This window comes from Carcharodon carcharias, chromosome 13, assembly GCF_017639515.1.
Source record: "Carcharodon carcharias isolate sCarCar2 chromosome 13, sCarCar2.pri, whole genome shotgun sequence".
Taxonomy (NCBI): Eukaryota; Metazoa; Chordata; class Chondrichthyes; order Lamniformes; family Lamnidae; genus Carcharodon; species Carcharodon carcharias.
In genome coordinates, this window is record NC_054479.1 from 124,848,768 (window position 1) to 124,871,894 (window position 23,127).

General features: G+C 45.5%; 1 protein-coding gene across 1 annotated transcript; it reads right to left on the reverse strand.

Annotated features, from left to right (window-relative positions):
* Nucleotides 1–1,595: 1,595 nt before the first annotated feature.
* Nucleotides 1,596–20,799, reverse strand: LOC121286143 (acrosin-like). The gene is made up of 5 exons (XM_041203127.1): nt 20,715–20,799; nt 12,403–12,616; nt 9,396–9,661; nt 2,043–2,185; nt 1,596–1,886 (listed from the first exon to the last, which is right to left on the reverse strand). Exons 1-5 carry the CDS (start codon nt 20,797–20,799, stop codon nt 1,596–1,598), a joined length of 999 nt encoding a protein of 332 aa, XP_041059061.1.
* Nucleotides 20,800–23,127: the final 2,328 nt, after the last annotated feature.

Genomic DNA, 23,127 nt, shown 5'->3' on the forward strand with positions numbered 1-23,127 from the left:
TCCCTCCGGGATTTTTAAATAACTCAGCTTTACCAACTGCTGTGTCATAACAGTGGTCTTCTGTTGACACATGATTGGAAGTTGATGCCCAACCATGTCCCTCTCCCACCCCAGCCGCAACCCCTCTGCCTACCTCCTCAGCCCCAGGAAATACACCTGTTCCAGAGACTTCACCCTGAATTTATTGGGTTCATCCACATCCCACACCTCTCCTGGATTTCTTCCAACCATCGATATTTCTTCACCAAGTCTCCTAGCACCTCAACTACTGAAGGCAGGTTTCAGCTAAGGTTATACAGGACCCTCCATCTTCCCCTCTCAAATGGCCTTTATACAATAACTAACCTTGACCATCAGGATGCGGTGCGATAACAGACTGAAATTGAATTTATTGCTTATGCAATCCTGCTGGTATGGACTGTCTCCAACCATACTGAATACAGACTTAGGAACAGGAGACCATTCAGCCCCTCAAACATGGCCCACTATTCTGTTAGCTTATGGTTGTTGATCTGTATCTCAACTCGATTTACCTGCTTTGGTTTTGAATTCTAAATACACTTGCCTAACAAAATCTATCAATCTCAATTTTGAAATTTTCAATTGATCCCCCCCACCTTCCCCAGCCCAAGTCTCACAACGTTTTGAACATGGGCTTTCCAAATTTCCATTATCTTTTGAGTGAAGAAGTGCTTCCCAACATCACCTCTGAAAAGTCCAGCTCTAATGTTGAAGATAATACCCCATTCTTCTGGACTCTTCCACCAGTGGAACTAGTTTCTCTCTAACCTATCAACTGCTTTAATCATCTTAAATGCCTCAATAAATCACCCTTTAATCTTTGATATTCAAGGGAATACAAACTTAGACGTTTCAATAGTTGTCCTCATAATTTAACATTTATAGTCATGGTATCATTCTGGTGAATCTGCGCTGCAGCCCCCCAAGGCCAGTTTGTCCTTCCTGAGATGTGGTGCCCAGACTAAACGCAGTGCTGCAGATGTGGTCTAACCAGTTCTCTGTACAGCTATAATGTAACTTCCATCTCTTTGTATCCAACCCTCTGAAGATAAAGATTGGCATTCTATTAGCTTTTAAAAATCTGTTCACTGGTTTATTGTGCTTTCTGTACTTGGACCCCAAATCCCCATGCTCCTCCACAGTTCCTCATTTCTCACCATTCAGCAAATATTCTGACCTATCTTTTCTGGGTCCAAAGTGAATGATCTCACACACCTCTACATTCTATCTGTCACATTTTTGCCCACCTACTTAATCCATTATTGTTATTTGCAACTTTCCGTTCCCATCTGCACTATTCTTGGCACAGGCACAATGGACAGAAAGCCTCCTTCTGTGCTCCGATTCCATTTACACTACCAGCTAAATAGGCAGCACCAAATGCAGTAAATTAAACAGACAGAGTTACACAGGTCAATTAGTCCACCAGTTCGAGCAAACAACATGAGACCCGAACAAATAAATTGCACAGCTTCATTGCTATAAAACTTTATTGACATAGAGACTATTATCAAGGAAACCAGACAGCAAAAGACATCTCTGTAAACCTGTGAGTGCAGATCAGACTGGTATCTTTACATAAAGAGAGACACCAGGCCAACTGCCATGAGAAAGCCGGAAACTTGTGAACAGATAGCACTGTTTTTCTTGTCTGATGGCGATGCCTTGCGAGAAACCTCAGCTCCCATTTGCATTGCACCCAACTTTGACGTCTTCCACTCGATCCACTCAATGTATTTTCGGACAGATGTGTAGATGCCTGGGTGAGCCTTGTGACCACAGCCTAAGCCCCAGTTGGTGACTCCCAGTTGATAGAATTTTCCTGCTCCGAGCACTTTACAGACCAATGGGCCTCCGCTATCTGTCTGCAATCAAACAGGAAGAGAGTGATTGCAAGGCTGGCGACTGCCACATTACCCCAACCCAGCTCTCCACCCAGGTCCCAAGGGAATAAGGCCTGTTCAGGACCCAACCATTTCACCCTGTTCCACAAGTTCCAGTTCTTTGCATAAAGTGCCTACCTGACATCTGTCCGGTCCAGCCCATTTAAATCCAGCGCACAGGACTTGATCAGACAGTGAACCATTGTACCAGTCACCCTGATTACAGATAGCTGTTGGAATGATACTGATCTCTTGCTCTTGTAAAACATCTTTTCGTCTACCTAAGTTGAAGAAAGCCAAGCAATAAGGTTGGTTATGTTTTTATTAATTTGTGAGGATTGAAAAGAAAAATGTTAGCCCTGGGATCTTGCCCAGCAAGTTCCCTGGCTCACTCTCATGGTTTTCTAGTAAATGACAAGCAAAATAAATAAATAAGTGTTCTCTTGCACTAATCATCATCCGGACTTTAAGAGAAATTAACACCTTCCCAGGTTAAAGTCACAAACCTATACCTTTACCAACATCCGGCATATCTCATAAGAGGGCCTCTGCTTTCACTGATTGTGCAGTGAAACTTTCTGACATTGCTAACGCTGAGGATTCAGGCAGATCATTGAACAGTGTGGAGGGAGCTTTACTCTGCATCTAACCTGTGCTGTTCCTGCCCCAAGAATGTTTGGCAGTGCAGCGTAGAGGGAGTCTATATAACAGGCTAGTCCAACCTGTGGCCCAAGACCTGGGTTGTGGTCCCAAAGTGATTCTATCTGGTCCCCAGAGCCAGTTTTCAAAATGCCAGTAAGGCAGCTAAGCGGAGTGGAAGATTCTGCAAGGAGCTGCTTCACTAATTACAGGCAGGTCCTCTCCCGCATTTGCTGCTGATAGGCTCACTAATGTGCCTATCAGGAGCAAATATAGGTGAGAGAACCAATCTGTGATTGGAGGAGGAACAAATTACCAGCGGTGGTGAGTTTGCTGGGGAGAGAGAGGCTTTTTCTCGGGGTGGGGACCAGAGTGCCAGGGCCCAGTGGCACACAAGGTTGCTGGGGGGTCGCAGGGAAGAAGAGGCTAGCTGCCAGGCCTGGGAGTGAGAGTCGCGGAGCCTAGGGTCGAGGGAGGTTGAGGTGGAGAAGAGGCTAGGTGGCATGTGTGAGAGATTGAGTGATTGGGTGTGTGTACGGGAGTGAGAGTAAGTGAGTGTGTGTGTGGGAGTGAGAGTGAGTGAGTGTGTGTGGGAGTGAGAGTGGGAGAGTATGTGCGGGAGTGAGAGTGAGTGTGTGGGAGTGAGAGTGAATGAGTGAGAGTGAGTGAGTGGGAGTGAGAGTGAGTGAGTGTGTGTGTGGGAGTGAGAGTGAGTGAGTGTGTGTGTGGGAGTGAGGGTGAGTGAGAGTATGTGCATGAGTGAGAGTGAGTGAGTGTGTGTGTGTGGGAGTGAGAGTGAGTGAGAGTATGTGTGAGTGTGTGTGTGTGTGGGAGTGAGTGAGTGAAAGTATGTGCGGGAGTAAGAGTGAGTCTGTGTGTGTGTGTGTGTGTGTGTGTGGGAGTTAGAGTAAGTGAGAGTGTCTGTGGGAGTGAGAGTAAGTGAGAGTATGTGCAGGAGTGAGAGTGAGTGAGAGTATGTGCGGGAGTGAGAGTGAGAGAATATGTGAGGGAGTGAGAGTGTGTATGGGAGTGAGAGTGAGTGAGAGTATGTGTGGGAGTGAGAGTGAGTGAGAATATGTGTGGGAGTGAGAGTGAGTGAGAGTGTGTGTGGGAGTGAGAGTGAGTGAGAGTATGTGTGAGAGTGAGTGTGTGTGTGTGGGAGTGAGAGCGAGTGAGTGTGCAGGAGTGAGAGTGAGTGAGAGTATGTGTGGGAGTGAGAGTGAGTGAGAATATGTGTGGGAGTGAGAGTGAGTGAGAGTGTGTGTGGGAGTGAGAGTGAGTGAGAGTATGTGTGAGAGTGAGTGTGTGTGTGTGGGAGTGAGAGCGAGTGAGTGTGCAGGAGTGAGAGTGAGTGTGTGTGGGAGTGAGAGTGTGTGTGTGTGCGGGAGTGAGAGTGAGTGAGTGTGTGTGTGGGAGTGAGAGTGACTGAGTGTGTGTGTGCGGGAATGAGAGTGAGTGAGTGTGTGTGCGGGAGTGAGAGTGTGAGTGTGTATGTGGGAGTGAGAGTGAGTGAGTGTGTGTGCGGGAGTGAGACTGAGTGAGTATGTGTGTGGGAGTGAGAGTGAGTGTGTGTGGGAGTGAGAGTGAATGAGTGTGTGTGCGGGAGTGAGAGTGAGTGAGTGTGTGAGTGGGAGTGAGAGTGAATGTGTGTGGGAGTGAGAGTTAGTGAGTGTGTGTGTGGGAGTGAGAGTTAGTGAGTGTGTGTGCGGGAGTGAGAGTGAGTGTGTGTGGGAGTGAGAGTGAGTGTGTGTGTGGGAGTGAGAGAGTGAGTGTGTGTGAGAGTGAGTGAGTGCGTGTGGGAGTGAGAGTGAGTGTGTGTGCGGGAGTGAGTGAGTGTGTGTGAGAGTGAGTGAGTGTGTGTGAGAGTGTGAGTATATGTGAGAGTGAGTGTGTGTGAGAGAGTGAGTGTGTGTGAGAGTGAGTGAGTGAGTGTGTGTGTGGGAGTGAGATTGTGTGAATGTGTGTGGGAGTGAGTGTGTGTGAGAATGAGAGTGAGAGTGTGTGTGGGAGTGAGAGTGAGTGTGTGTGGGAGTGAGAGTGAGTGTGTGTGTGGGAGTGAGAGTGAGTGTGTGTGTGGGAGTGAGAGTGAGTGTGTGTGTGGGAGTGAGAGTGAGTGTGTGTGTGGGAGTGAGAGTGAGTGTGTGTGTGGGAGTGAGAGTGAGTGTGTGTGTGGGAGTGAGAGTGAGTGTGTGTGTGGGAGTGAGAGTGAGAGTGTGTGTGGGAGTGAGAGTGAGAGTGAGTGAGTGTGTGCGGGAGTTAGAGTGTGTGTGCGGGAGTGAGAGAGTGAGTGTGTGTGAGAGTGAGTGAGTGAGTGTGTGTGTGGGAGTGAGATTGTGTGAATGTGTGTGGGAGTGAGTGTGTGTGAGAGTGAGAGTGTGTGTGGGAGTGAGAGTGAATGTGTGTGTGGGAGTGAGAGTGAGTGTGTGTGTGGGAGTGAGAGTGAGAGTGAGTGAGTGTGTGCGGGAGTGACAGTGAGTGAGAGTATGTGCAGGAGTGAGAGTGAGTGTGTGTGTGTAGGAGTGAGAGTGAGTGTGTGTGTGGGAGTGAGTTTGTGTGTGTGTGGGAGTGAGAGTGAGAGTGTGTGTGGGAGTGAGAGTGAGAGTGAGTGAGTGTGTGCGGGAGTGACAGTGAGTGAGAGTATGTGCAGGAGTGAGAGTGAGTGTGTGTGTAGGAGTGAGAGTGAGTGTGTGTGTGGGAGTGAGTTTGTGTGTGTGTGGGAGTGAGAGTGAGTGTGTGTGTGGGAGTGAGAGTGAGTGTGTGTGTGGGAGTGAGAGTGAGAGTGTGTGTGGGAGTGAAAGTGAGAGTGTGTGTGGGAGTGAGAGTGAGAGTGAGTGAGAGTATGTGCGGGAGTGAGAGTGAGAGTATGTGCGGGAGTGAGAGTGTGTGTGGGAGTGAGAGTGAGTGAGTGTGTGCAGGAGTGAGAGTGAGTGAGAGTATGTGCGGGAGTGAGAGTGAGTGTGTGTGTGGGGGTGAGAGTGTGTGTTTGTGTGAGAGTGAGAGTGAGTAAGTGTGTGTGGGAGTGAGAGTGAGAGTATGGGCAGAATTTTCTGCCTGTCACGTGGCTGTACAGAAGTGGGTGTGGGTGTGGGTGGGCACAGACCCAATCTTTGCCCGCGATCAGGTATGCGCCGCCGTTTTACACGGGCAGGCCCAGCGTGAATCGCGGTTCCCGAGGACAGCAGGAGTAGGCGGGCAGCGGTAGGACTGCAATGACCATAGGGTCCAATGGTGACCCAGCGGCCTGTTTAAATACTCCTCCTGCAGCCTTGCAAAGGTTGTCAAACATGACCAGCAGGAGGGCTCCCCAGAGCAATGCTGGTGGGCAGGCCAGGCAGGAGGGCAGGGCAAGGGGGGCACTGTGCCCCTCATTTTTCAGATGATTGTCTTGCTGTCCTCCTCCAGGAGGAGGCAGCATGGCGGGAGGTCCTCGTACACAAGGATAGGAGGAGGAGGCCCCCCGACAGGACCAAATGTGCCGGGGAGGAGGTGGTGGAGGTGGTGAGCTCCCACGATGTGATGGAGCACACCTGGATCCAGTGTCGCAAGCGTTTCAATGACCTGTTGCGCTCAGGAAGGGTGAGTAACATGTTGGCATTGGTCACTTAACCCAGCAGGTGGGCTTTCCCACTCCCCCCCCCCCCCCCACCCCCAACCCCACCCGCCGCCTGCTGTCTTCCCCCCCCAAGTCTGAGATTAGTGACTGCATTGAATCATTGACGACATGCATCCTCCGCTGGGTGGGCCAGCAGATATTGGCCATGCCGAGGTCACCCTGAGAGGGTGGTGATGAGATGGGTTCTGCCCCCATAGCATGTGGTACACTGAGACCCACATTACTGTTTTGGGGACAACCTGGAGGAGCTGCACCTAGACGTAGTGCTGGAACTCCAGGACAAGTCAAAGTCAGGGTGATGACATGCTGGGAGGGGAGCTTCAAGGTGGGGTGACACCGATCGATCTGCTGCCCTCTGCGTTCCTCGTGCTTCGCCACCTGTAAACTCTGGCAGCTGAATAGTGGTGTCTTCTGCGGCCTCTTCCGTCTTGGACTTCCTGTTGGCCCTGCGCCCCATGTGCCTGCACCGCTCCTCCCAAAGGTGGCTCCCCTGGAGGCTGAATGTGGACTCCTGGCCTCTTCCCCCTTCTGGCCCTCCATTCCTCTTCAGAGGAGGTGCCTCCTGTGGAGAGCACAACTACCCTTCCCAGGCTAAGGGAAGGCTTCCTGAAACCTGCAGGCCCCAAAAAGGATCTTCACTGCAGAGTGCTGACCTGAAGGCTGAGAGTCCTGTCCAAGCAGCTGGTATGAGTTTGGAAGTACTTCTGCTCACACAGGCAGGTATCAATAACTTTTCAAATTCAATATCTGACTGAGCACATTCGCGACCCCACTCAGCCCTCTTATCCCGCCCGTGGCTGAGGTTTATACAGATGTGTCCTACCCGCCTGCCCGTTGCACCCGTGCAACATCCTGAAGATCGCACAGGCCCCGAAAAATCACCGTCAATTGGTGCCTCAAGTGTCCCGTTAATAAATGGCGGGCGCGCATCTGAGATCATCGTGCGCCCACCCACCAAAATGTCGCAATGGCGCTTGGTGACGTCGGCACCCTGACCCAACATCACCACACATCATTTTACACATCGGGGTGTGGGGCCCACCCCCTGCATGCCAATGGGAAAATTCTGCCCTATGTGTGGGAGTGAGAGTGGGTGAGTGAGTGTGTGTGGGAATGAATGTGTTTGGGAGAGTGTGCATCGGTGTGAGTGAAAGAGCGAGTAAGTGAGTCTGTGTGTGTGAGTGAGTGAGTGAGTGTGTGAGTGAGGAAGTGAGTGTGTGTGTGAGTGAGTGTGTGTTTGAGAGTGAGTAAGTGAGTGAGTGTGTGTTTGAGAGTGAGTAAGTGAGTGTGTGTGTGAGAGAGTGAGTAAGTGAGTGTGTTTAAGTGAGAGAGTGTGTGTGTCGGAGTGACAGAATGAGAGAAAGAGTGAGTGAGTGTGGGAGTGAGTGAGTGTGTTTGGGAGAGTGTACGCCTGTGTTTGTGTAAGAGAGAGTGAGTAAGTAAGTGTGTGTGAGAGAGAGTAAGTGTGTGTTTGAGTGAGAGTGAGTGTGTTTGAGTGAGAGTGAGTGTGTTTGAGTGAGAGTGAGTGTGTGTTTGAATGAGAGTGAGTCAGTGTGAGTGAGTCAGTGTGCGTGTGTGTGTGTCAGTGTGTGAGTGAGTGTATGAGTAATTAAGTGTGTGAGTAAGAGAGTGAGTGAGTGAGTGCATAAGTAAGTGAGTGTGTGAGTGAGAGAGTAAGTAAATGTGTGTGTGTGAGGGAGTGAGAGATTGAGTGAGTGTGTGTTTTCCTTACTTCCAGTCTCAGTTTTCTCAGCTACTCTCATTGCCATGCACCAACACATACACACACCCACTCACAGTGGGTGAGGGTGAGTGAGAACCCAGAGACTGGGAGTGATCTTGACACACACACTCTGACCCTCTCACACCCTGGCCATTTTTATTATTTACTTTTTTTTCTAACTTAACAATTTATTGCTATTACATTGCTTAATTTTTGCTCAGCAGTTACTTCCTTTCTCAATACCTCAACCTTTTTTTTTTGAAATTTAGTTTAAGGTCATGCCAAACCTTGTCTTTCCAAAATTTGCTCATCAGCCCCTTAACTGAGAGAGAAATAGAAATGTGCCCCCCCCCTCCAACTTGGACAAGCCTGGTATATAACAATGCTGTACCTGCCCCCTGAATGTTTGGTGGGACAGTGTAGAAGGAGCTTTACTCTGTGTCTAACAATGCTGTACTGTACCTGCCCTGTCAGTATTTAATGGGACAGTGTAGAGGGAGGTTTACTCCACATCTAATCCATGTTAGAGCTCAACTGGAACAGTTTGAAGTGGCTGGGACCGTAAAATGCGGTGAGACATTCTAAACCTCATTGGCTTCAGTGGGAAAGTAAAATCCCGCTCTCGTAAAATTTTGCCCTAAATACCACAGAGGCATTGAACATGAGTAAGGGATGGATCATCGGCACAGCTCAGTGCTTGTTGACAAACGTTTTCTTTTATTCATTCATGGGATGTGGACATCACTGGCTAGGCCAACATTTATTGCCCATCCTTAATGAGTGTACCATATCCTGGAACCCAGGCTATGCTGTGACTGGAACTGGCTGCAACTCTCAGAATAGAATAATAGATATTATACAACAGATAAGGCCACAACTAAAACATATGCAACAAGTTGGTGGGGCTGCTCTAGCAAGCAAGAGTTGTTTCCATTGATATCAAAAGTGAGTTAAATTTAACAGAACCTCTTGCTCCATTTGGCTGTACTGCACTGAAGCAGTCAGTTGTCCGTGTTTGTAGGAGCCTCACTTCAGGGCTCAGCTTCTCGTCCATTTTAATTTGCTGTGAATGGTGATAGTTTCCTCTTTTGTTCACGAGATGTGGACAATGCACTTGTCCATCTTTGAGAAGCTGGTGGTAGACCTTCTTGAAAGGCTGATTTGGCCACTTTAGAGGGCATTAAGAATAAAGCACACAGCATCAGACTTGAGTGACACGTTGACCAGACTAGAGCAGGGAGGAGGGATTGGCTCCTTCCCTGAGGGACTTTGGTGAACCAGCTGAGTTTTGCAGACAGCTTTCACGTTAATTTATTCTAGTGCATGTTCCAATTTGCCATGTTGTAATTGGATTTCCATGATTTCTGGATTGCTAGAAGTTACCATTAATTATCATGATCAACACGCTACCCTACTCACGCCCACCTCCCGGGACCCTGAAACAAGACCAAACGCAGCTCTGTCCTTGTGCAGTTAGCAAGAAGGTGAGTGCTACAAATACTGACACATATCTTACCTTTCCCCTCCACCATGCCCCAACCGGCAGTGACACAGGGCTTGAGTTCAGCAATATCGAGTTTCTGGTACTGAAGGCACACTGGCTGCACATAGTCGGTGAACACAATGGGATCAGTGACCTTGATGAGGGCAATATCGTTAGATTCTGTGTCCGGATTGTAATTTTCGTGCTTGATGACCTCTGCAACTGGCCTGGCGTATGTGTCTTTACTAAACCTCGAGATCTGTTGTAGTCCAAATACCAGCATAATTTTCTCCACATTGCTTAGGGAGGATATAAGGAAATTTGTATAAATTAGAGGGACACTTGTAGCAGTTGTTTTGACACACTAAAGATTACTTGGGCAGCTCCCTCACTTTATAACTCAATGGTACTGAAACCTAGAAACTCTATCGCTTGAATTTTGGTCTCTAACTTAACGAATCCCTGTTGAGTTGGATAATTGTTGTGACATTACCACTGGGGTCTCGGTATTCCTGAGTTTGTGAGAGAGAGGGAGAATCAACCAGGGATCCTACTCCTATCAGTGATCTCACGGAAGGGGCAGCTGGAGAAGAAAGCTACACTTAAAAAAAAGAGGGAACGAAGGAGCCTGTATGATTGATTTGCAAAACTACAGTCCATCAGGCCTTGCATACCTATCTTCCATTTGGCAAGACAGACCATAACTAGTCCACTGAAGTTACTGAAGTTCATCTTAAGACAGGTGTATTCAGGCCTTTCTTTTTTTTACAAACTATGGGCTCAGGGATCACAGAAGAAGATTAAATCTGAACACCCCATAATTTGCACACTGCTCAAGTTGGTGATGATATTCCATCTCAGTATTCTGATTTAGGGTTCATCCACTTGTGAGGGAACAGCCCTTTTCAAACCCGTGGGTCTATAAAGTCCAAATAAAGCAGGGCATCACTTCAGGATACATAGGTATTCTCTGTTCCGTGGTACATTGCTTTACATTTACCTACACCAGTGACCTCCTTAGCCCATTCACTTAATGCATTTATTTATTGTTTGGTCTGTCAAGTTCTGATATGGATCTCCAGGCTGGAGTTTCAAATTGCCGCTGCTGAGAATCATGTACAGCTAGAACTTCTGCATGGAGCGTGCACTATCACTCTGTTGGGAGAAGTCCCAGGTATGATGAGCAGGCTTTCAGGGACAAGGCTTTGGAAAGTTCCAAGTGTTCACTGGGTTGGTGCTGGAGTGTAGCCGCTCTGAGCAGCTTTCCCATTTGGGTATGTTTTGAAGACCTATCTGGCACTGAGTGGGAAGAATCCCAACTCCTGGAGCCATTGAATTGATCCAGATTCCTTTGGATGGAAGAAAGCCCTTTCACCTTGTGGTTTGATGTCATCAGCACTTAAGCCCCAAAGTTTTAACTGGTGTCATGGCCAATAAATAAACCTCAGTCAAATCACAAAAAAAAAAGCTGGTCATTTATCACAGTTATGTTTGTGGGAGCTTGTTGTGTCAAATTGGCTGCTGTGTTTTCTACATTACAGCAGTGACTACACTTCAAAAGTACTTAATTGTTGTAAAGCACTTTTGAACATCTTGAGATCATAAAAGATGCTTATTAAGTGCAAGTATTTTTATTACAAGGGGCAAGTTCAGATAAGGAGGAACAGGATGTGTTGTTGTCTGTCATATTTGTATGGTTATTAGCTGCTCAAGTTTGCTTCTGGACTCTTTGCAGCCAAGCTAGCTAGGCCTAAAAAGGTTTAGGCAGACTCTCTGCCTGTATTGTTCTATGGCAATGGCAAGTCCTGGTCATGCATCCTTCAAACTGATAGTTACAGTCATTGTAGCAGAAGATGTCCTTCATATTCAGGAGGTGCAGGGCATTGTCAAGAGGCACATTGGTATGTATGTAGACCAGGTCAAGGTCTGTCCATATGCAGTTGGGTGTGCTAGGCCTCTTTCCTTACAGTGGCACCAGCATTATCATACAATCCAGCAGAAACACAACCAGCTCCACACACACCAAGGGGAAGAATTACCAGGGCACTGAGAGTGGCAGGATGCAAGAAATCACCCAACAAACAAATATGGCACTAGATGTTCAGTCTGCACTGAACATACTTGATAAAATTTCCCCCAACTGCCTGATATCAACAACCTTCCAAGGCCAGCTCCCTCCCTGTTGTATTCAAGGAGTGAGACCCACTTCAGGCAGTTTATGTTATCAAGATAAGGTTTAGTTGGAAAGTACAAGTTTCAGATGCAGCTATGAGGACTTGCAGACTCAGAAGTCACACTGTACCTGAGCAAATTAACATCAGATTCAAGTACGTCTCCCCCCGCCCCGCCCCCCACCACTGCTCATTGTGGACATGTTAGGCTAAGTGGTAGCATTCCCACCTCTGAGCCTGAGAGACTCATGCAGGCAATCAGAATGTACAGGCTTCAAGGGAGGAGACAAAAACAACTCCCCACCTGCCTTCAATATTAATGTTTGATGCAGCACCAATAACTTAGGAAGGGTTTGCTGGACATGTGCATGTGTTGGGTATGGGCAGCAACTAGGGGCAGTAACATCCTCCCCAACTGTTTTTCAACAGATTGCCAACTCTCATGACCCTGGCTTATACCTGGACTGGCCTTTTTGGTGAGTTATTTGCAGAATGGTCGGGGTTTGTGAATGCTCTGTACTTCAGGGAAAGCCAGAACATCCAGGAAAATGTAAATCTGGCAGAGGAATGAGAGAGGATAAAGGCTGGGAACAGGACTGGCCCTGCACAGATGTGCTTCCTAGGGGAGGGTACAGATAACAAGTCTGTATGGGAGTGGGTCCTGGGACGGTATAGGCCCCAGGTCTGTATGAGTGCTAAGCTTAGTGGAAGGGTAGGCAATGGTAACCAATAGCAGACCCAAAATCATTACAAAATGAGAGGCTGATCTGGGTTAATTGTTGGGTATTGTTCTCCCTGGTAACACAACTCACTGAGTTAATTCGCAATGAATAATTATTCATAGGTGGGATCACCAGTTGCCTCCTTACTTTGCTATTTTGGCCTTGAAGCAGTGAGCTGCTGTCAGCACCCAGTAATTGTCAATGACGGATCCTCCACAGGTATGACCATAAGTGCCATCCTTCGATGCAACCTGTACACTGACTAGCCAAGGCCAAGCGCCTAGATCAGCATCGTGGTTCCCCAGAATCTCCAAATTCAGGTCTTCCTCTTCTTCGTTCACCGCCGGTCGGTTGCTGCATTCTACAAAAGGATAGGACATGCTTATCTTAGAGGGAACAGCTGCTGCCATCATGGAACGTTAGTGTCACCAATCTTCTCTGCACTTCTCCATAAGTGGCAGGAACCCTCTATCAAGTGACTGCCGACAGTGGCTCAGTGAATGGCACTCCTGCCTCTGAGTCAGAAGGTCATTGGTTCAAGCCCAAAATCTATGCTGATACCTCCAGCGTAGTGCTGAGAGGGTATTGCACTGTCAGAGGTGCAGGTGAGACATTGAAACTAAGGCCCCATCTGCTTTCAGGTGGACTATTCCAAGAAGTGCAGGGGAGTCTCCCTGGTGTCCTAGCCAATATTTATCCCTCAACTGACGTCACTGAAAAAAAGTGACTTGATTATTATCATATTGCTGTTTGTGGGAGCTTGCTGTGCACATATTGGCTGCTGAAATTCCTCCATTACAACAGTAACTACCCCTCAGAAGTATTTCATTGGCTGTAAAGTGCTTTGGGATGTCATTAGGTGGTGAAATATGCTACATAAATGCAAGTTCTTTCCTTTGAATGTGAGCCCAGGCAGTGGCCATTGGCATCAAAGCCACATGCAATCTAGTCCTCACTTGATCCTCAGACATATCCACATTACTAGGTTTCAGAGTGGTGTGACCAGCTTTCCAGTGTTGCTGGGAGTCAATTGGTTGACCACTCATCCATTGTGTCCCTGACAAAGGATCATGTCCTGTCTTTGGTTATTCAGGGGTCTCAATTTACAGTACCAAGCCAGTCAGTGCAATCAATGGGTCACACTGCCTCATTCATTGGCACTTTCCTTCAGCCAATCAGTCCAGTCAAGGATCACCCTGCCTCACTCATTGGCACCCTCCTCCAGCCAGTCAATGGGTTACTCTCCCTCATTCATTGACCCTTTTTTTATAACAGGGGCCCTCTGTGCACAGAATGGTCAGGCTTCATCTCCCCTCCAATTAATCTGAAATCAGTCTTGTTGCCCTTCTCTGTTCTCCCCTCAAGGTGTCTACATTTTGTTTGAATTGCAGTAACAAAACTTGAAATGTTATCCTAATGGGATCTGCACAGTCCATTGTGAATCTCAGCAGCTCCTCTTTACAAAGTGTATCAGTATTCTAGTACAATAACTGTTCCATTAATGCCTAAGCCACAAGTACCTTAACTCTAGTCAAAACCCTGCCGTCTAGAAACCTAACTCCCCCATTTAGCACATCCTCTAACACCCATTCATATCTCTAGTCAGAGAACACTCCCATCAAAGCTCTTCCTCCTGGTATCCTAACCCCCATTGAAGCCCATACCTGTAGCCCATGGAATTAAAGAGGCAGGCGCAGCATGGATACAAAATTGCCAAAGAAAGCAGGGAGTTGGGAGGAAAATATAGGGTGGTGCTCCCTAGGGGTCACAAATAATGTCACTGCTCTTTTTGACATGCATATAAATTACCTGCACTTGGATACACAGGACAACATTTCAATGTTTGCCAATGGTACAAAGCTTGGAAATGTAGGAAATCCTGAGAAGATGACTTCAGAAGGGCACAGACTGAAATGGCAATAGAAACTTAGTACTGAGGCGTGTGAAGTGACGCATTTTGGAAAGAAGAAAGAGGAGAGGCAATATAAACTAAATGGTAACATGTTGAAGTGTTGCAGGAATAGTGCAGCCTGAGGATTCACATACTCTATAAATAAAGCCATAGAGTGCAAAAGGAAGGAAGTTATGGTTAACCTTTATAAATCTCTTCTTGGGCCCAGCTGGAATATTGCATCCAGTTCCTGGCACCAAACTTTAGGAAGGTTGCCAAAGTCTTGGAGAAGGTACAGAGGAGATTTACTAGAATGTTACCAGGGATGAAGGACTTCAGTTATGTGGAGAGACAAGAGAGACTGGGATAGTTTTCTTCTGAGCAGAGAAGGTGAAAGGGAGATCGAACATGGATGTTCAAAATTTTGAGGAGTTTTAAGAGAGTAGATGGAAAACCATTGCTTACACTGGCAGAAGGGTCATAACCAGAGGAGACAGATTAAAGATAATTGGTGAAAAATCCAGTGGGGGAAATGAGAAGAATTTTGTTTTACAGAACAGGTTATTATAATTTAGGATGCACTGTGCAAAAGGGCAGTGAAAGCAGATTCAGTAGTAGCATTCAACAAAATATATACTTGAAAAGGAGAAATTTGAAAGGCAGTTGGCAAAGAGGAGAGGAGTGGGACCAAATGGATAGCTCGTTCAAAGACACAATGGGTCAAATGTCCTCCCACATGCTGCATGATTCTATAATTTTATGATACTTTAACTCTGCTATCGAAGACATCTCTCTTGTACCATAAACCTTACAACAGGGCATCAGGACCTGAACAAGCAACAACTGACAGTTATTTACCCATGTGGAGCAGACTCTAGGAATGAGCTAAACTTGTTACAGATCCTTACACCAAAGATAGTTGATCCTCTCCTGGTAAAGAATCAGAATTTTTGTTTGATTAGAAAATTGTAGTAGTGATCTGCCCAAAGGCATTTCTCCACACCTTACAGTCCTGCGCTTTCCTCTTCAGTTGCCCTTGGAGCCTCCCATTTTCAATTTCAATGAGCAATATGACTAGGGAAAAGATTACATAGGTAGTTTCCCGTTGCCATTCTTATGAGTGCTTAAAGGAGATACCAATCCTCTTCCCGAAGGATCCACCACCTTTGAGCAGCCCTTGCTCCGCCAAGTTCCAGCTCTTCCAACATCACCACAGAAAATTTGTTGGTTCTGTCGGAGACCAAGGCTTGTAACCCTGAGCATGGGACTCTTACCTTTGGGTTAGGCCACTGGCAAAAGGGCAGTAAAACCACTCCCTGAAGTCTCAAAGGAACCTGCTACCCTAGACTGGAAACCATATTTTTAAAAGACGGACTAAGTGATCTGGGGTTTAGAGATTGTAATTCTGCTGCTGAGACTTGGCTTCATATCTCACCTGGTGAGAAAGGTTAAGTCCACTTTCTGATGGGACAGTGGGTCAGCACAATGGGACAGGCTCAGGCCTGATAATTCTGACAGCACAGACAGACTGATAGTTGAATAGTCCCTGAGAAAGAGGTTTGTGTGGTCTCAGTTTAGTTGCTTTACTTTGCAAGAGCTTTAGTCTGTATTTAACATGTGGCGTACCTGCCCAGGACAGTGTAGAGGAAGCTTTATTTTGTATCTAACATGTGCTGCACATGCTGTGAGAGTGTTTGATGGGACAGTGTAGGGGAAGTTTATTGTGTATCTCAAGTCTTTCTCTGGTGTCTCTCCTATCTGCCCTCATACATACAAACATACGAGCTAGGAGCAGGAGCAGGCCACTCGGCCCTTCCATCATGCTCCACCATTCTATAAGATCATGATTGATCTGATTGTAACCTCCCACCTACCCCTGATAACCTTTCACCCCCTTGTTAATCAAGAATCTCTCTAGCTCTACCTTAAAATTATTCAAAGACTCTACTTCCACTGCCTTTTGAGAAAGAGAGCTCTAAAGACTCACGACCCTCAGAGAGAAAAATTCTCCTCATCTCTGTCTTAAATGAGCGACTCTTATTTTTAAACGGCAACCCCTAGTTCTAGATTCTCCCACAAGTGGAAACATCCTGTCCACATCCACTCTGTCAACACCCCTCAGGACCTTAAAGGTTTCAATCAAGTCGCTTCTTACTCTTCTAAACTCCAGTGGATGTAAGCCTAACCTATCCAAACTTTCCTCATAAGTCACCCATTCCTGGCATTAATCTAGTAAACCTTCTCTGAACTGCTTCTAATGCATTTACATATTTCCTTAAATAAGGAGACCAATGCTGTACACAGTTCTCCAGGTGTGGTCTCACCAATGCCCTGTATAACTGAAGCATAACATCCTTACTTTTGTATTCAATTCCCTTCAAAATAAATGATAACATTCTATTAGATTTCCTAATTACTTGCTGTACCTGCATACTAGATTTTTGTGATTCATGCACAAGCAACCCAGATCCCTCTGAATCTCAGAGCTCTGCAAGCTCTCACCATTTAGATAATATGCTTCTTTTTTATTCTTTCTGCCAAAAGGGACAATTTTACATTTGCCCACATTATACTCCATTTGCCAGGTCTTTGCCCACTCACTTAACCTATCTATGTCCCCTTGTAGACTCCTTATGTCCACTTCACAACTTACTTTCCTCCCTATCTTTCTGTCATCAGCAAACTTAGCAATCATATCGTCTGACCCTTCATTCAAATCATTTATATAAATTGTAAAAAGTTGAGGCCCCAGCACTGATCCCTGTGGCACACCACTTGTCACATCCTGCCAAGCAAAAAAAAAAACCCATTTATGCCTACTCTCTCTTTCCTGTTAGCTAGCCAATTTTCTATCTATGCCAATATATTACCTCCTACACAATGAGCTTCTATTTTCCACAATAACCTTTGATCTGGCACCTTATCAAATGCCTTCTGGAAATCTAACTACAGTACATCCACCAGTTCCTCTTTATCCACAGATATGTGACTCCTTCAAAGAACTCCAATAAATTAGTTAAACATAATTTTCCTTTCACAAAAACGTGTTGACTCTGCCTGATTGTCTTAAACATTTCTAGGTGCCCTGCTATAACATCTTTAATAATAGCTTCTAATATTTTCCCTATGACAGACTAACTGGCCTGTAGTTTCCTGCTTTCTGTCTCCCTCCCTTTTTGAATAAAGGAGTTACATTTGCTATTTACCAATCTAATGAAACCTTCCCTGAATCTAGGGAATTTTGGAAAATTAAAACCAACGCATCAACTATTTCACTAGTCACTTGTTTCAAGGCCATAGGATGAAGTCCATCAGGACCCAAGGATTTGTCAGCCCACAGCTCCAACAATTTGCTCAATACACTTCTCTGGTGATTTGTAATTTTCCTGAGTTCCTCCCTCCCTTCCATTTCCTATTTACAGCTATTTCTGGAATGTTACTTGTATCCTCTATAGTGAAGACCGATGCAAAATACCTGATCAATTCATCTATCTCTCCTCACTTTCCAATATTAATTCCCCAAACTCATTTTCTATAGGACCAATGTTCCCTTTGTTAACTCTTATTTAAATATCTATAGAAACTCTTACAATCCATCTTTATATTTTTAGATAGCTTTCCCTTGTACTCTAATTTTCCCCCCTTATTAATCTTTTTGTCATTCTTTGCTGTTCTTTAGATTCTGCCCAATCTTCTGACCTGCCACCCATCTTTGCATAATTATATGCTTTTTCTTTAAGCTTGATACTGTCTTTAACTATTTTAGTTAACCATGGATGGTGGGTTCTCCCCTTGGAAGTTTTATTTTTCATTGGAATGTATCTATTCTGTGTATTCTGAAATATGCCTTTAAAAGCCTGACACTGCATCTCAGTTGACCTATCCCTTAACCTCATTTGGCAGTTCACTATAACTGGCTCTGCTTTCATGTCCTCATGATTGCCCTATTTAAGTTTAAAATAGTCTTGGACTAGTCTTGGACTCATTCTTCTCTTTCAAACTAAAGTAAAATTTGATTATATTATGATCACTGCTACCTAGGAGTGCCTTCACTATGAGCTCTGAGCTCATCTTGTCCATGAGTCTCACTTCCTGTTCCCTGTTTTCCTATTCCCACTAAACTGCTCATCACCCAACTTCCACTCCTGGCCTCCACGTTAGCTGATATTGTTAACAGTTCTCTCTCTTCAGTTGCTGTCCCTCCCTAGTTGGCCATCTTCACCTCTCTTTTCAAAAAAACCAAACCTTGAGCTCACTGTCCTTGCAAATTATCATTCTACCCCCAACCTCCCTTTCTCCTCCAAAATCCTTGACAGTGTCGTAACCTCCAAAATCTGTTCCCATCTTTCCCAGAACTCCCTGTTTGAATCCCTCTGATCAGGTTTATGCCCCTGCCACTATACTGAAGTGGCTCTTATCAAAGTCACAAATTACATTCTACATGACTGTGACAAAGGTAAACTTTACCCCCTCAGCTTTTCTGACCTATCTACAAGCTTTGACACAGTTGATATCTCACTATTCTCCATCAACGCCTTTCCACTGTTGCCCAGCTGCGGGGGACTGCTCTCACCTGGTTCCATGCTTACCTATCTAACCTTAGGCAAAGTATCACCTGCAAAGGCTTCTCTTCCTGCTTCTGCACCATTACCTCTGGTGACTTCCAAGCATCTATCCTTGCCCCCCTCCTATGCTACCCTTAGGCAACATCATGTGAAGGCATGGCAACAGTTTTCATATGTACGCTGACAAAACCCAGTTCTACCTCACCACCTCTTTCAATGCCATTGTTGCTAAATTATCAGGTGGCATATCCAACATCCAGTTGTGGATGAGCAGAAATTTCCTCCAAAGAAATATTGGGAAGACTTAAGCCCTTGTTTTCAGTCCCCATTCAAAATTCCATTCCCCTACTACCAACTCCATCCCTCTCCCTGCCAACAGCCTGGGATTAGGACTGTTTGCTCACAACATTTGGTGTCACAGTTGATCCCAAGTTGAGCTTCCAACCTCATATTCATGCTATCACTAAGACCATCTATTTCCACCTGCCTCAGTCCATCTGTTGCTGAAACCCTCGGGCATACCTTTGTTACCTCTAGACTTGACCATTCCAACACACTCCTGGCTGGTCTCTCACATTCTACCCTATGTAAACTTGAGGTCATCCAAAACTCAGCTGCCTGTGTCTTAACTCATAACAAGTCCCGTTCTCCTATCACTCCTGTGCTGGCTGCCCTACACTGGCTCCTGGTCAAGCAACATGTTGACTTCAAGATTCTTATCCCTGATTTCAAATCTACCGTGGCCTTGCCCCTCCCTGTCTCTTTAATCTCCTCCAGCCCTGTAACCCTCCAAGCTATCCACAGTCCTCTAATTCTGGCCTCTTGTGCATTCCCAATTATAATTGCTCAACCATTGCTGGCCATGCCTTCAGTTGCCTTGGTCCCAAGCTCTGGAATTCCCTCCCTACACCTCTCTACCTCTCTACCTTGCATTCCTCCTTTAAGACACTCCTTATTTTTGGTAATTTTTGGTAATCTGACTAATATCTCCTTATGTGACTCGGTGTCATACTTTATTTTATAATATTTCTGTGAAGAGCCTTCGGATACTTTATTATGTTAAAAAGTGCGATATAAATTTAAGTTGTCATTGTATCTAATCCAAGCTGTACCTGCCCTGGGATGTGATGGCACAGAGTAAAGAGAGCTTTACTCTGTACTTAACATGTGCTGTCCTGCTGTGTGAGTATTTGATGGGCCAATGAAGAGGGAGCTTTACTCTTTATCTAACCCATGCAGTACATACCTTGGGAGTACATAGTGTAAATAATAGTTACAGTAACCATGGGCCTTCCACCCACTGTTTTTACTTCTGCCAACTTGCCCTATTTTCATGCTTACTGAATCCAGTTGAGTTGTCAGAGGCTATTCGGTCAATGGAGAACTTGAGTGCGCTCCCCATGTGAAGGTGAAGCAAAAATAAACCCAGGCTGCTAACAGGGTCCAATTTAGAGCAAGAAGACTTCATTTACTATAAAGTTCAGAATGAGTCAAGACCCCTCTCCAGTACAACACACTTGCCTACAGCACCAAGCTCCAACAACCGTTCATTTAAACTTCTGGAATCCTTCAGTTAACATTAGTTCTTAAAATGTAAAGAATTTCCCATTCCCAGCCTATAATAATTCATTATCAATACTCTCAGCCCAGGAGGAACACAGTGCAAGCCTGGCAGCAATGAGACAATAAACCCTGAATAACACTTGCCGTCCTCTGGCATGAGAACCATTGATTGGAACCCCTTTCACCTCTACCTTAGGGCAGAGGAAATAAACAGCACATGTGCCCATCTCAGTCTAAAACGGACACCACTTCCAGTGTTTGATGCTGTCGCTGGGTGCCTGAAAAGTAATGTGTCCCGCTCCCTTAGATGCTCCCTTAACATCGACTGGCACAAAAATCAAAAAATAAAAGTCAAATCCATTGCAAAATCACTGATTGGTAATTCCAGCTCCCCCTTCCTCTCTAACCTAAGTACTTCACTTTTCTTTCCACCCACTTACCAGAGTCCCCTTGCTCAGACACAGTATCAGCACAACACAAAGCCAGAAAGACGAGGTGAAAGACGACCAGTTTCAATAATTGCATGCTTTCGATTTTTTTACTGAAACTGAAAAGCCCACCCAACTGGGCTTATCGTTGTGACTCACAGACATGGATTGTTAACCTGGGGGAATGGGTTCCTGCCTAGGCTCATTGTTACACAGATTGATGTCACAGCCATCATTGTTACAGCAAATGATGTCACAGGACGACATCGCTGCTAGAGTGATGTCATAGCCCTAGACTGACCAATTATGCTGTGCACAGAGATAACTGCATTTGGTGAAAAGGGATGGCTTCAACTCCATGCTGGACTGGTGGATTGAAATTCATCTTCGCTCTGCTGTTGGCAAAGTTCCAAGTGAGTAGAGGCCAAGATTCAAAGCATATTTAGTGGCACCTCCCAACATCATCACCTCAAGCATTTGGAAGGTCCAGGTCATGGGGAAATCATCATCTCCAAGTTTCCCTCCAAGTCACACACAATACCAATTTGGAAATATATCGCCGTTCTTCCATCTTCACTGGATCAAAATGCTGGAACTCCCTAACTAACAACACTGACGGAGCAACATTATCACATGGGCTGCAATGTTTCAGGAACAAGGCTCCGCTGTCACCTTCTGAAGGGCACCCAGGGATAAGCAATAAATTCTGACCTTCCTAGATAAGGCACACGTCCCCAGACTGAATTTTTTTTAAAGGTCATGGGATGGTTAATGTGGTTTACATAAAATTGCCACAAAGGTGCAATAGTTGGTCTAGAATGGACATCTGTAATGCAGAGTGTTCCATTCCACACAATAAATTTCCTTTGTCTTGATGAGCAGAAAATGCCCAAAAACAAGTTTAAATTCTAACAGAATTTAGAGAGCCAAAATGAGTGATCTGGAAAATGGAAAGACCACATCCATGATAACAGATAACAGGGAATAAGTTGATTATCAAATCCCTAGCAGGCATGTGCCAATAACACTAGAGTGCTCTCAAGTTGGTCCTATAGTGTCAGTCAGGCAGCAGCCTTGTCTCTGAATCAGAAGGTGTAGGTTCAAGCCCCACTCCAGGGACTTGAGCACAAAATCATTGGTGACACTGCAGTACAGTACTGAAGGATTGCTGCAGTGTCAGATGTCTTGTCTTTCAAATGACATGTTAAACTAAGCTCTATATGGCATCTCAGGTAGTTATAAAAGAGCCCGTGGCACTATTCAAAGTCGAGCAGGCAAGTTTGCCTTGATGTCCAAGCCAATATTCATCCTTCGGCAAACATCACTAGAACAGATTAGCTGGTCATTTATCATACTGCTGTTTGTGGGGTCTTGCTGTGTCCAAATTGGCTGAACGGTTTCCTACATTGGAACAGTGACTATATTTCAAAGATATTTCACTGGCTGTAAAGTGCTTTAGAATGTCCTAAGATTGTGTAAGGTGATCAACGAATGCAAGTCTTCCTTTTCATTTTAGGTTGGTTCTCTACATGAGAGGCCACTGGATACATAAGACAGTCCAGATGTGCAAATGTGAACTCGGACCCCAATTTTTTTACATCTGGCTTCTAATCACTGGGCTATTCAGAGCCAGACAAGTGGTTACCCAACTTGGAGGTAGTTCTCAAGATGTCTCCAGTGATCCTAACCCTTTGCAATGGGCTTGAGAATTACACCTCCACCTTGAGTGTTGGAATACAAGGGCCAATGAAGAATCATATCCAGGAGCAGGTCAGCATGGGATTATCTGGAATCATTCAACTCAAATAACTCTAGCAATATGGAGGGTACATTAGGGCTGAACTGTATACCGACCAGGAACATTGCAAGTTCCATTCACAGGAATATTACAAACAGGAATAGGCCATTCAGCTCTTTGGACCTGCTGGTCCATTCAATTAGATCAAGGCTCACCTCTAAATTCCATTTGCTCCATATTTGTCGATACTGTTACCTAACAAATATATATTAATCTCAGCCTTGAAAAGCTCCCATTGACCCAACATTTGCCATCTTTCAGAGGAGACAGCTCCCGGTTTCCACTATCCTTTGTGTGGAGAAGTGTTCCCTGAATTCACTCTTGAGTAACCTAGCTCTAATTTTAAGATGGAGTCCCTTTGTTCTGCATTCCCTCACAATTCTATCAAAGTCTCTTGCAATTTTAAACACCTTAATTAGATCATCCCTCAACTTTCCAAATTCAAGAGAATACAAGCCAACTTTATGGAACTTGTCGTAATTTAACCCTTTAAACCCTGGTTACTCTGCACTGCTTCCCCTCTAAGACCAATATATCCTTCCTGAAGTCTGGTGCCCAAAACTGAACGCAGTATTCCAGATAGGATAGGACCAAGGTCTCAATAAGTTAAGCATCACTTCCTCTACT